The sequence below is a fragment of the Sphaeramia orbicularis genome, unplaced genomic scaffold, assembly GCF_902148855.1.
Source record: "Sphaeramia orbicularis unplaced genomic scaffold, fSphaOr1.1, whole genome shotgun sequence".
NCBI classification, from domain to species: Eukaryota; Metazoa; Chordata; class Actinopteri; order Kurtiformes; family Apogonidae; genus Sphaeramia; species Sphaeramia orbicularis.
The window spans coordinates 252,678-267,677 of record NW_021941458.1 but is presented as its reverse complement, the minus strand read 5'-3'; the positions used below and the strand labels follow the sequence as shown (position 1 = coordinate 267,677).

The following is a 15,000-nucleotide window of genomic DNA, read 5'->3' as shown; positions in this document are numbered from 1 at the left end:
ACCAGGCTCAGACCAGTGACCAGGCTCAGACCAGTGACCAGGCTCAGACCAGTGACCAGGCTCAGATCAGTGACCAGGCTCAGAACAGTGACCAGGCTCAGACCAGTGACCAGGCTCAGAACAGTGACCAGGCTCAGACCAGTGACCAGGCTCAGACCAGTGACCAGGCTCAGAACAGTGACCAGGCTCAGACCAGTAACCAGGCTCAGATCAGTGACCAGGCTCAGACCAGTGACCAGGCTCAGACCAGTAACCAGGCTCAGACCAGTGACCAGGCTCAGACCAGTGACCAGGCTCAGACCAGTGACCAGGCTCAGAACAGTAACCAGGCTCAGACCAGTGACCAGGCTCAGACCAGTGACCAGGCTCAGATCAGTGACCAGGCTCAGACCAGTGACCAGGCTCAGAACAGTGACCAGGCTCAGACCAGTGACCAGGCTCAGATCAGTGACCAGGCTCAGACCAGTGACCAGGCTCAGATCAGTGACCAGGCTCAGACCAGTGACCAGGCTCAGACCAGTGACCAGGCTCAGAACAGTGACCAGGCTCAGACCAGTGACCAGGCTCAGAACAGTGACCAGGCTCAGACCAGTGACCAGGCTCAGACCAGTGACCAGGCTCAGAACAGTGACCAGGCTCAGACCAGTGACCAGGCTCAGATCAGTGGACCAGGCTCAGACCAGTGACCAGGCTCAGACCAGTAACCAGGCTCAGACCAGTGACCAGGCTCAGACCAGTGACCAGGCTCAGACCAGTGACCAGGCTCAGATCAGTGACCAGGCTCAGAACAGTAACCAGGCTCAGACCAGTGACCAGGCTCAGACCAGTGACCAGGCTCAGATCAGTGACCAGGCTCAGACCAGTGACCAGGCTCAGAACAGTGACCAGGCTCAGACCAGTGACCAGGCTCAGATCAGTGACCAGGCTCAGACCAGTGACCAGGCTCAGATCAGTGACCAGGCTCAGACCAGTGACCAGGCTCAGAACAGTGACCAGGCTCAGACCAGTGACCAGGCTCAGACCAGTGACCAGGCTCAGAACAGTGACCAGGCTCAGACCAGTAACCAGGCTCAGATCAGTGACCAGGCTCAGACCAGTGACCAGGCTCAGACCAGTAACCAGGCTCAGACCAGTGACCAGGCTCAGACCAGTGACCAGGCTCAGACCAGTGACCAGGCTCAGATCAGTGACCAGGCTCAGAACAGTAACCAGGCTCAGACCAGTGACCAGGCTCAGACCAGTGACCAGGCTCAGATCAGTGACCAGGCTCAGACCAGTGACCAGGCTCAGAACAGTGACCAGGCTCAGACCAGTGACCAGGCTCAGATCAGTGACCAGGCTCAGACCAGTGACCAGGCTCAGAACAGTGACCAGGCTCAGACCAGTGACCAGGCTCAGACCAGTGACCAGGCTCAGACCAGTGACCAGGCTCAGACCAGTGGACCTAATAAAACTCGTCAGCCGTCTCTTCAGTCTAAAGGTGCTGAGGCTCATTCTTCACTCATCTGTCTGACAGGTTTGAATTTACAGCTCTGGAAAAAGGACAAAATTAGGAACTAAATTATAAGTTGAATTTTGAGGAACAGGCTGTCACAGTAATTTCACTGAAGTCTGTAGAAATTTGGACTGAAAGAACAAAATTACAGTAAAGTTTAGTGTCGTATGAAAAATCTGAGTGAAAGTAAATATTAGAAAGTTATTAATTTAAATCAGTGGTTCTCAGTCTGTTTCTGTGCCCCCCCCCCCCCCCCCCCCCCCCCCTTTGGAGGACCATAAACCTGCAGCCCCCCCCCCCCCCCCCCCCCAACAACACTGTAACAGTGGTGCAATTAGATCTTTGATTGAAAGAAACATCAATATTGTATCAATACTTTTGTCTTTTCCTTAAATCATTTGTTGTTTAAATTCAAAATAACTCAGATTTTTGCTGATACTCTCCATCAGGTGCTCCAGGGTTCATGGGAGTTCACCTAACCGGTCCACATGTGTTGTGTGGGTCTGGAGAAGGCGTTGGACTGTGGGGGGTGCTGTGAGGGTATGGGGTCCGGGGCCCTCTGTTAAGTCCAGTCCGGTCCTTGTATGACCGAAGCAGGAGCCTGGTTCACAGTCAGTCAGACCTGCTCCAGGTGCAGGTGGGACTTCTGCAGGGCTGCCCTGTGGCACCGGTTCTGTTCAGAATTTTTATGGACTGAATTTCTAGGCAAAGCCAGGGGCCGGAGGGGGTCCGGTTTGGGCCGGAGGGGGTCCGGTTTAGGGACCACAGGATTTCGTCTCTACTTTTTGCAGATGATGTTGTCCTGTTGGCCTCATGGAACCTGGGCCTTCAGTGTGTCCTGGGGTGGTTTGGACTGGGATGAGAATCAGCACCTCCAAATCTGAGGTCATGGTTCTGGACCAGATAAAAGTGGTCTGCCCTCCCCGGGTCGGTGGAGAGTCTTTGCCCCAGTGGAGGAGTTCCAGTATGTGGGTCTGGTTCACAGTGAGGGAAGGATGGAGGTTCAGACTGACAGGTGGGTGGGTGGAGGTTCAGACTGACAGGTGGGTGGGTGGAGGTTCAGATTGACAGGTGGGTGGGTGGAGGTTCAGATTGACAGGTGGGTGGGTGCAGCGTCTGCAGTACTTGTATGGGTCTGTTGTGGTTCAGAAGGAGCTGAGCCCAAAGGAGAAGCTCTGGATTTACCCTCAGTCTACGTTCAGACCCTCACCTGTGGTCAGGAGCTGTGGGTCAGGACCCAAAGGACCAGATCCAGGATACAAGCGGTCCAAATGAGTTTCTTCTGTAGGGTGGGTGGGTCCACCCTTAGGGATAGGGGGAGGAGCTCAGTCAGGAGGGAGGAGCTTACAGTAGAACCACTGCTCCTCCACATCCAGAGGAACCAGCTGAGGTGGATCAGACAGCTGGTTCAGATCCTTCTGGACTCCTCCCTGGGGAGGTGTTCTGGGCATGTCCCACCAGGAGGAGGAGTCTGAGGAGAGGGAGGAGTCTGGGCATCCCTGCTTAGACTGTTGCTCCTGTGACCCAGCCCCAGATAAGAGGCAGATAATGGATGGATGGTTTATGGAATGACTTCTGACATCTGCCAGAAGAAACAAACAAATCAACACATTTGTGATTTAATGGACAAACCGACATTACACACTTCTGTTTTTTTCAACATTTAGTAAATATGGGTCAAGTTGTCCAATGGAAAAGTGACTAGTGGGGTCTGGTGCTCCCTGAACCAGTCCTTCAGAGGCCCAGTGGATCCTGGTCCTGTCCGGTCTTTGTGGGTGAAGACATGAGAAGATGCTCAGTGCCTCAGTTACAGCTGAAGAACCTGTTCCATATCACAGACTAAAAACTGCAGTCAGAGTCTAATGGACGGAGCTGACCTTTGTGTTGACGGTTTATTTCAGATGGGTGCTGGTTTTTTGTCAGGGTGAATAATCCAATAAAAACTCCTGCCCGTTAACGGAGGCGCTCCTGAAGCTAAGGCAGCCGTCAAAGCCCACAGAGTCATGTGACCCACCTGGAGACCAGCCAAATTATCCATGACGCTCTTCACCTAATTTAAACAGGTTCTATATGAAGTCAGCCTGGTGCAGCGCTCTGGACCACAGACATGATCTATGTGGACCAGAACCTGTTATCTCTGCTGTACAGCTGGACCTGTGAACACCGAGTCTGGAGGACTGACTGTTTTAGACCTGGGGTGGGACCTGCAGTGGAGGATCTGGGGTGGGGCCTGCAGTGGAGGATCTGGGGTGGGGCCTGCAGTGGAGGATCTGGGGTGGGACCCAGAGTGAAGGATCTGGGGTGGGGCCTGCAGTGGAGGATCTGGGGTGGGACCCACAGGGGAGGATCTGGGGTGGGACCCACAGAGGAGGATCTGGGGTGGGACCCACAGTAGAGGATCTGGGGTGGGACCTGCAGTGGAGGGTCTGGGGTAGGACCCACAGTAGAGGATCTGGGGTGGGACCTGCAGTGGAGGGTCTGGGGTGGGACCCAGAGTGGAGGGTCTGGGGTGGGACCCACAGGGGAGGATCTGAGGTGGGACCTGCAGTGGAGGATCTGCAGGTTTGGGCAGTTTGGAGGGTCCTGTTCATTCTAAACATCTGACACTAAACAGTATCATTCAAAGGCGTCCATAGTCTTTGAATGGGTAGTTGGGTTTGGTTCTTTACGTTCTATTAAATTACACATGGTCTGTCCTGTTCATTTACTGCTTCATTATCTTTTGTGTTCGTTAACTCCTCCAGGAGGTACTGTGATCACTTTGCTTTGTGTGTGTGTTTGTTTGTGTGTGTGTGTGTGTGTGTTTGTTTGTGTGTGTGTGTGTGTTTGTTAGCAAGATAACTGAAAAAGTTATGGACAGATTTTCACGAAATTTTCAGTAAATGTTGATACTGGCACAAGGAAGAAATAATTAAATTTTGGTGGTGATGGGGGGGGGGGGGGCAGATCTGCCTTGGTGGAGGTCTGTGCTCTCCAAGTGCTTTTCTAGTCACAGAATGACACTAGTGGGAGGCAAGGTTCTAATAGCTTAGGATTTTTCATTCTAGTTTTGCTTTATTTAGTTTAGACTTTTTTTTCTCTAATTCAGTTCATTTTAATTAGTTTTTAGAGCAGGTTTGATAGTTTTTATTAGTATTTGTTATTTTCTAAATGCTTAGTTGTAGTTCAGTTGTAGTTCAGTTGTAGTTTAGTTGTAGTTTAGTTGTAGTTCAGTTGTAGTTCAGTTGTAGTTTAGTTGTAGTTCAGTTGTAGTTTAGTTGTAGTTTAGTTGTAGTTCAGTTTTAGTTTAGTTGTAGTTCAGTTGTAGTTCAGTTGTAGTTCAGTTGTAGTTCAGTTGTAGTTTAGTTGTAGTTCAGTTGTAGTTCAGTTGTAGTTTAGTTGTAGTTCAGTTGTAGTTCAGTTGTAGTTTAGTTGTAGTTCAGTTGTAGTTTAGTTGTAGTTTAGTTGTAGTTCAGTTTTAGTTCAGTTGTAGTTCAGTTGTAGTTCAGTTGTAGTTTAGTTGTAGTTCAGTTGTAGTTCAGTTGTAGTTTAGTTGTAGTTCAGTTGTAGTTTAGTTGTAGTTCAGTTTTAGTTTAGTTGTAGTTCAGTTGTAGTTCAGTTGTAGTTCAGTTGTAGTTTAGTTGTAGTTTAGTTGTAGTTCAGTTGTAGTTTAGTTGTAGTTTAGTTGTAGTTCAGTTGTAGTTCAGTGGTCTCTTTTCTCTTCTTCTCTGTGCTCCTATTCAAATCAATCCCAGACAGGACTCTGCTGCTTTAGTCTCCATGTTTCCAGGTAGAGTGGGGACCAGAAGACGACTGGAAACCACAAGTGAACACAAGTGACGGAGCAAAAAGTGTCGTATGGAGACAGCACAGAAAACTGAGAGAGACAAAGAAATCCATTTTATATCAATCTGACATTGACAAAGATGAAAAAGAAGGGAATTTGATCCAGAATTTGTATCTGTTTTAGTTAGTTTAGTAAACACACAATACAGTTTCAGTTAGTTATGTTTTTTTCTTTTAATTATAGTTTTTATTTAGTTCAGTTAACGAAAATGTTTTTACAATTCTAGTTTTCATCATGTCGTTAGTTTTCGATAATATCCTTGGTGGGAGGAGCCTGTGTGATGGGACTCAGAGGGGGCGGAGCTCTATCAGTTCCTGGATGGTAACGTCAGGGTCTGTTGCCATGGTCCCCATAAGTATAAATAACTCCTTACAAAACGAGCTGCCATCGATGCCCCCCCCACTCCCTTGTTCATCTCTGCTCTCCTCCTGTCGTCTTTTAATGAGTTCACTTGGTTCTGTTATCAAACCGCCTCCCAGTGCTCGTCGGCTAAATTAGCTGCTAGTCTGGTTTTTAGTGCGGCCCACACTGGTTCATCTGAATGTGCAGAAGAGTGGTGAAAAAAAGGTCAAAGAACAACAGAGGGCACCACGAACAAAGCACACAGGTGTGGAACCACAGCTGGTGTTCCACTGTTCTGTTAACATGCACGTGTGTGTGTGTGTGTGTGTGTGTGTGTGTGTGTGTGTGTAGACAGTGCACAGGTGGGCGTATTCCCCAGTTCTAGTTGAACCTGACTGTTGTTATTTTTTTAAATCTCAGCAGGTCACAGGTTCGTCCTCTGGGCTCGGAGTCTGTGCTGGGGTTTATAGGATGGACTACACATACACACATGTGACCCTCTGCTGCACTGTGGGCTTCATCTGTTACTGACTGTCAAACACAACTGGGAAAACAAACATGGTTGGGATTACCAAGGTGTGTGTGTGTGTGTGTGTTAAATACTTTACTGCCTTTGTACTTTTTCTAATCAGAGCTCATAACATTCGTATCGAGCTGACATTTACAAACTGGTTTATTACATCATCTGTTAAATCCTTTGAAAATGAGCCTTCTTTTTTCCTTTCCAATCAGGTTGGCTGTCATTTCAAAGTCATCCACCCTTTTCCTTCGATAAAAAAAAAACAACACTATGAAGGTAAAAGATTGTACTTAATGCTTTTGCAATAATTCCTTCTGCCAGGAGGTATTTGTGATCACTTTGTGTTGTGTGTTTACATGTGTGCGTGTTGGTTTGTCTGTTAGCAAGATAACCGAAAAAGTTATGGACGGATTTTCATGTAATTTCAGGAAACGTTGATACTGGCACAAGGAAGAAATGACTAAATTTTGGTGGTGATCGGGGGGGGGGGGGGGGGGGGGGGCACAGGGGCCCATGGGGGCCCACTGATCTGCCTTGGCAGAGGTCTGCGCTCTCTGAGTGCTTTTCTTGTTGTTTTGTGTACTTCTTTTTTTTTTTTTACTGTCAGATCTCTGGAGCGAATACCTAAAGTTTTATGATCATTTTATTTGAGGATGTCTGTTATTTGGATCAGTAGAACTGCCTTTGTCTGTGCCATTATTACCTCCACCAGGAGGTACTGTGATCACTGTGCTTTGTGTGTTTGTTTGTGTGTGTGTTTGTTTGTTTGTTTGTTCTCATCTTCAGTGTAAAACTCTTCCACCCATCTTTCCCAGATCTTCCCCACAGATAGGCCTAGGCCCTGGGACCAACCCAGTCCATTTTGGTCCCAGTAGGACAAAGTTCAAGGTCACAGCAAGGTCACAACATCTACAGTTTTCCATCTGTCATCACTGAGACATTTTCAGAAATTCATCCAAAATTCCAAACGACTCTGATTCTCCTCCAGTTGGATCCACCTGTAGCTTAGAACAGTCTCTTGTATGTGGAACTAAATTGTCCACATCCACTGTGGAATGTGGACTCTGTGGACATTTACACTGAACACTGAAAATCCCATTTCCCACACATTTAAAATTAGAACTCAACTAATATTGATGTGAATTGAATCTAATTGGACAGACACATGACTGGGACCAGATTCAACTGTTTGTGTGTATGGAACAACCTGGAAACTGTTGGATTTAAACAGACAGAGTGGATCCACACATGCACAGAGTTCAGGCTGAAGGAGGAGCTCTGAGTTCTGAACACTGGTTTTCTAATGTTAGCTACAGTGTTTGCTAAAAACAAACAAAAACCCAATGTTCCAGTTTCTTTTCTGATATATAATATGAAGTCAGTCTTAAATGCTACTGTATACAGTTACTGTCTGAAAAGTTCAAACATGACTAATGTAAACTACTGTATGAAGCTCACTAACAGAAGGTAACTCACGTCTTACCTTTATAACTCAAATTAATGTTAAATGCTAAACTTTCAAATGCACACTGGTCTTTTCTCAACATGACTGATATTTCAGAAGTGTTTGACGTCAGTATTTGGTTGGGCACATCTGACTGAGGACAATGAAGTGACCTGCCCAGTGTGAGGGTCTGACGGCTGAATAATGAAGGGTTCATGTGGTTCCAAGTGTTCCACCTCAGACACACTGTGTTCCTGCGTCCATTCTGCTACGTGTCCACATGTTCAGACGTTCATACGGCTGTGTCAGTTCCATTTCAGCTCAGGCAGGGTCTATACTTTCCATCCTTTGGACGTTAGTGCTGACTGCTCCACCGCCTTTGCAGCGGTCACATTTGTTTCCTGTGTTGGTTCTTATCAGTGTCTGGGCTGCTGCTCTCATTCTACTGACACACACACAGTCACAGGCTCTGGCGCAAATAGATTGTGTTACTGTTTCTATTACTACACCCCCCCCCCTCCGGCTCAGGCCTCTGCTGGTTATTTATTTGTTCTGTTCTTTTCTCATTTGAGGCTGAGTAGCTCATCATTGCACCTCCACAGTCTGTCTGTGTGAATGGAAGAGGATTTATGGACTTTATGGACGCAGTGTCTGAGGACGGACGGACGGACGGACGGACGGAGGACAAAAACTGATTCATGTCACTGCACTGTCCTCCATGTGTCACATCCAAATCCATCCTTTTCCTGAACTCACAGGAGGATGTGTTTTTCTCCCACAGAGCCTTTTTCTGTCTTTGCAGCAGGTGACCTTTTTTTTCCAGGACTCCCTTACACTGTAAAAAAAATCTGTAATTTAACAGAATTTTCACCGTTTATTTGACAGATTTTTCCTATATTTTTCAGATACAAGAAAATACCAATGAAATGACAAAAACAGACTGTGATTTTACATGTCAAATGGAAAAGAACAGGAAAAAACTGTAACTGTGAATAAGCATAAAATTTCCATTTTTAAAAGATTTTTTTTTTCTTTTTTCACAGAAAAATACAGTTAAAATACATTTGCAAATGTATCATAATTTCACAAATATTGCTTTTCTATTTATGAGATTAAACTGTTAATTTAATGTTTAATACTGTAAAAAAAAGTAAATAAATAAAATGAGATAAAATTACTAACAATTAACAATAACAGAAGTATTAGTTCTGTCAGTTGAACCAGACTTGTTTGTTCATTGACAAATATCTTGTGTAATTACAGGAGGTTTCACAACAAAAATGTTGAATAAATGTATTTTTGTGAATGTATAACATGTATAAGCACTGATAAACTGTCCAAATACAGTTTTTATCAGTGGATTGGACAACTGAGTCTCACTGAAAATTATTTATATATATATTTATAGGGAATTGGATCGTTTTAATAGATGAAAATATTCTTTATTAAACATTGAAAAGTAAAAAAAAAAAAAAGCAAAATCTCATGTTTAGTTAGGGCAAAAAACTGTATTTTAATTATGGAAAATTACTGTATTTTTATGAGATGGTTATTTTCCTTTATTTTAACAATATTTTTTCGGCACCCCTGCTGCTGGAATAATACTGTTTTTTTTATGTTGTTTTTTTTTTTATTTTTTACAGAGTACTTTTCAGTGCTCATATTTAGTCCCTCCCTTTTCATAAATCTAATTGCTTTTCACATGTAGTCCTCATACTGACATACTCGGTACACGTCTAATCATTTTATTTTGCAGCACCTTCTCAGACCTGTTTGCAGTTTTAATCCAGTCCAAATGTGACGGTGCAGATTTTGACCCCTGCCGGCACTTGGAGGATTACTTTCATGTATGGGTTCCCTGCTTTGCACCAGAACTGCTGCAGGTGATGAACTACAAATGAACCACAGAGGCAGCTGCACTAATTGGCAGGATTAGTGGTAAAAAAAATAAAAACAGCCATCCACAAACAGCTGGGATTTTAAGAGAAAAATAAGCTTTTCAAATGTTTGAATGAAACACTAAATATTTCTGGATGAAAACTGGACCGTGTGTGATTAATCCTACCTATATAATGCATGTTTTGGCCCCGCCCCGTGTCTGTCCCTCCCATCGATGTCTGACAGATGTTGTATTTGCAGCACAGGAGGGTGTTCATACAGGTGTTCCTCAGCCTTCACAGGCCTGATCTGCACCAAACTCACCAAATGATACAAACATGACCTGACTATCTACCAGGCACAATTTTATGTCCGTATTCAAATGTTGTGAGGCATGCTGGGAGATTTGAACAGGGTCCCAGCTCCTGCCGCCATACTCAGAAGTGGTTATCAGTGTTGGGGAATAACAGCGTTAAAAATAACGGCGTTAAAAATAACGGTGTTACTAACACCATTATTGTTTTCCCATAACGGCTAATCTAACGAATTACTATTTAAAACGTTCCAACTCCGTTCCCGTTAGCGTCAGTGAACTGTGGTGTGTTCCTGTGCACTGATCTAACAGCTGTTCTCTGTCCTGACTCAGACACACACCAGAGGGGAGACGTTCAAGGACCAGTCCAGTCTTTGGAACGACTCTTTTAACTGAACAATAAGAACTGATTCGTTTACCAGTTGTTCTATTCAAATTACCCACAATGCCTTCATCCTTCATCTGTGTGTCCATGAGTCTGAGTTGTCCACGCCCCCTTCACCTGAACCACTGATGACATCTACCAGTTTGAGTTGAACCAGCACAGCACAGGCACCTGAACGCAGCTAATGTAGGGGAGGAGTTATCAGCTAATGTAGGGGAGGAGTTATCAGCTCATTTAGGGGAGGAGTTATCAGCTCATTTAGAGGAGGAGTTATCAGCTCATTTAGGGGTGGAGTTATCAGCTCATTTAGGGGAGGAGTTATCAGCTCATTTAGGGGAGGAGTAATCAGCTCATTTAGGGGTGGAGTTATCAGCTCATTTAGGGGAGGAGTTATCAGCTCATTTAGGGGAGGAGTTATCAGCTCATTTAGGGGAGGAGTTATCAGCTCATTTAGGGGAGGAGTTATCAGCTCATTTAGGGGAGGAGTTCTCAGTGCCAGTCTGACTGGATCAGGAGGAGTGAGTGAAAACAGTGCAGATGTGGGTGAACTGCAGGAACATCTGCTTCTGGAAATGCACATCTGCACTGATGAGCTGGAAAAGACCGGCCCTGGTGGACCCCAGCCTGGCCCTGGTGGACCCCAGCCTGGCCCTGGTGGACCCCAGCCTGGCCCTGGTGGGCCCTGGTGGGCCCTGGTGGACCCCATCCTCCCCACAGTGCTGGTCTTCAGTCCCTGCTGCTGTTCTACTCTATAACTGACTGTGAAACACGCTCACAAATCAGTTTCCTTTTTCATTATTGAAGGTTTTTCAAAAAGGTAATGCAATAATTACTTTCCCTGGTAACTAATTACATTTATGAAGGAGTAATTCCATTACTAATTCAATTAGTTTTTGGGAAAAGTCATTAGTAACTATAACTAATTACTTTTTTCAAGTCATTGGTCCAACACTGGTGGTTCTGCTGCTGTTCCTGACAGTTCTGCTGGTACCAGACCATGTTCCACTGAAGGCTACAGTTACTACTGCTGCATGAATGGAATCCTGCTGCACAGAACAAACACATCCATGCTCTTCCCTTCATGCCTCACATGTTGGCTCAGATTATTACCTGCACAGTGCAGGAGTAAATGGTAGTTTATAAATGGACAGTGGTGGCACACAACTTCTACTTCATACTATTGTACAGTGGCACCACGGGTACAATGCAGCTAGTATGAGAGAAATATTGAAGTAAATACAGGATTATACAGTAATGGCCCACAGCTGTGGTGGTCATTGAACTGCTGAGGGTCAGCTGTAGGCTTTAAACCCACGATGGCTGATATCAGAGGCCACACCCACATTTACACCCACGGACTCTGTCCTGTTCAGTCTGTGGTCCAAACAAAACTCACCTCTGGCCCAAAGACAGCAGAGGAACAGAGGAACAGGCAGATGTTTGGACATGCTCTGGCCTTTTCAAGGAAGTGGGTTCAGAAATGAATGAAAGACTGAGACTGTGTTCAAGTGGCTGAATATTTGGAAAATACTGTGTTTTTAAAGAGATCATGCACAGCCTCGTTTTTACTGGAATATCAGTGCAGTATCCATTTTTATAAGCCATGCAAACAGCTGATTACCTCTGCCAGAAGGTGATGTGATCACTTTACTTTGGGTGTTTGTGTTTGTGTGTGTGTGTGTTTGTTTGTTTGTTTGTTTGTTTGTTCTCACCTTCAGTGTAGAACTCTTCCACCCATCTTTCCCAGATCTTCCCCACAGATAGGCCTAGGCCCTGGGACCAACCCAGTCCATTTTGGTCCCAGTAGGACAAAGTTCAAGGTCACAGCAAGGTCACAACATCTACAGTTTTCCATCTGTCATCACTGAGACATTTTCCAAAATTCATCCAAAATTCAAATCGACTCCGTTTCTTCTCCAGTTGGATCCACCTGTAGCTTAGAACAGTCTCTTGTATGTGGAACTAAATTGTCCACATCCACTGTGGAATGTGGACTCTGTGGACATTTACACTGAACACTGAAATCCCATTTCCCACACATTTAAAATTAGAACTCAGCTAATATTGATGCGAATTGAATCTAATTGGACAGACACATGACTGGGACCAGATTCAACTGTTTCTGTGTATGGAACAACCTGGAAACTGTTGGATTTAAACAGACAGAGTGGATCCACACATGCACAGAGTTCAGGCTGAAGGAGGAGCTCTGAGTTCTGAACACTGGTTCGATATGTTGTATTCTCATTGTGAGGGCAGAAGAGGGAACATTTTGTGGAAGTAAACAGCTGCTCTGTAGCTCCGTTCCACTTTTCCTCTGCGTACTGAGTATGTGTGCAGTGATCCTCAGCTTTATCTAATACTTTTCATGAAGCTCCATTCAGACCAGTACAAACAGGAAGTGCATCATGTTCTGTCATGTGAGACTAATGAAGTGGATAAATAACAGATTTGAAAGAAAAAAAAAGGAAAAAAAAATGGAATCACTCAGAGACCGGAGGAGAGTTAAGTGTTAATGAGTTAATGACAGTGAGATTTCACCTGGAAGAACACTGACCCATCAGTATGCAGACCAGCAGAACCAGCAGATGGGCCGCACTTAGCAGCAAATATGAAACTGGACTGCAAACAAATATGAAACTGGACTGCAAACAAATATGAAACTGGACTGCAAACAAATATGAAACTGGACTGCAAACAAATATGAAACTGGACTGCAAACAAATATGAAACTGGACTGCAAACAAATATGAAACTGGACTGCAAACAAATATGAAACTGGACTGCAAACAAATATGAAACTGGACTGCAAACAAATATGAAACTGGACTGCAAACAAATATGAAACTGGACTGCAAACAAATATGAAACTGGACTGCAAACAAATATGAAACTGGACTGCAAACCACACAAATAGCACTCAAATTTTGAATTTCTTTATGAAGAATTGAAGATTTGAATATGACACCAGGTTTTTAGGTTTTTAAAACAGGTGCCGTCAGGGTGGACTCATATGGACTAATGTGGACTGATGTGGACTAATGTGGACTAATGAGGACAAATGTGGACCATGTGGACTGATGTGGACAAATGTGGACTGATGTGAACCCATGTGGACTGATGTGGACAAATGTGGACTGATGTGGACAAATGTGGACTGATGTGGACTGATGTGGACTAATGTGGACTGATGTGGACTGATGTGGACTGATGTGGACTGATGTGGACTGATGTGGACTAATGTGGACTGATGTGGACTAATGTGGACAAATGTGGACCATGTGGACTGATGTGGTCTGATGTGGACTGATGTGGACCCATGTGGACTGATGTGGTCTGATGTGGACTGATGTGGACTGATGTGGACTGATGTGGACTGATGTGGACTGATGTGGACTGATGTGGACTGATGTGGTCTAATGTGGACTGATGTGGACTGATGTGGACTAATGTGGACTGATGTGGTCTGATGTGGACAAATGTGGACCATGTGGACTGATGTGGACAAATGTGGACTGATGTGAACCCATGTGGACTGATGTGGACTAATGTGGACTGATGTGGACAAATGTGGACTGATGTGGACTGATGTGGACTAATGTGGACTGATGTGGACTGATGTGGACAAATGTGGACTGATGTGGACTGATGTGGACTAAAGTGGACTCATGTGGACTCATGTGGACTAATGTGGACTACTGTGGACTGATGTGGACTCATGTGCTTCTGCGACGTATGCTAATGCTAATGTGCTAATGCTAATTGTGTTTTTCCAGAGTGAAATGTCACTGTTGTGTTTTGTTAGCGGTTAGCGGTTAGCTGTGTTAGCAAGGTGGGCAGGGCCCAGCAGTGCAATCCCCTGCAGGTCAGAGGTCACTAAGGACACAGTCCCTCCCCCTTACCCTCCATCTCCACACTGATTGGTTCCGAGTCAGGTGACCCGTGTTCCCCCACTGGGGGCGGGCCATCAGGACCTGCCTCCTTTGGAAATGCCGCCCCATGATAGGTTGTGCTGGCGCTTGTGGGTGTGGTCTTCCCTGTGGTTGTAGTGAAGGGGGGAGGAGCAGGAGGAGGAGGAGGAGGAGGGAGGGGCAACAGAGTGAGTGATTAGTGAAATGTCAAATCAGTTTGGAGAATCAACTTCAGAAGAAATGAGGGTGAGTCCTGATTGGACAAGGAAACCGTCAACAATTAACATAAAGAACCAATGACAGAGCAGCATGAGGAGCACACACAAGACTGACAGCAGCTTTAACCCCGCCCTCCTTCACACAGAACACTAGCAGCAGCTTTAACCCCGCCCACTTCAGACACAAGACTGACAGCAGCTTCAACCCTGCCCACTTCACACAGAACACTAGCAGCAGCTTTAACCCCGCCCTCAGCATCTTTAACCCCGCCCTCAGCATCTTTAACCCCACCCTCAGCATCTTTAACCCCGCCCTCAGCATCTTTAACCCCGCCCTTAGCATCTTTAACCCCGCCCTCAGCATCTTTAACCCCGCCCCTAGCATCTTTAACCCCACCCTCAGCATCTTTAACCCCACCCTCAGCATCTTTAACCCCGCCCTCAGCATCTTCTCTCATTCTAACAGACTGTAGTACTGTTATTACTCACTTCATGGAGATAATATGCAAAAAAAGATCAGTTTTTGTTTAAAAAAACCCAAACAAAAAACCCCTCCTTTCTTTCTTTTCCCTCCTTTCTTTTGTTTTTTCTTTTCCCTCCTGTCTTTTGTTCTTCTCTCTTCCCTCCTGTCTTTCTTTCTCTGTTCCGTATGTCTGTTCTTTTCTTTT

General features: G+C 45.3%; 1 protein-coding gene across 1 annotated transcript in view; it reads right to left on the bottom strand.

The window, feature by feature from the left end:
* The window catches only part of LOC115415836 (semaphorin-6D-like), a 211,175-nt gene that overhangs the window by 30,857 nt on the left and 165,318 nt on the right, over positions 1-15,000 (bottom strand). Inside the window, 1 exon segment of the mRNA XM_030129485.1 lies at positions 14,106-14,177. Within this exon segment, the coding sequence (XP_029985345.1) occupies positions 14,106-14,177 (72 nt within the window).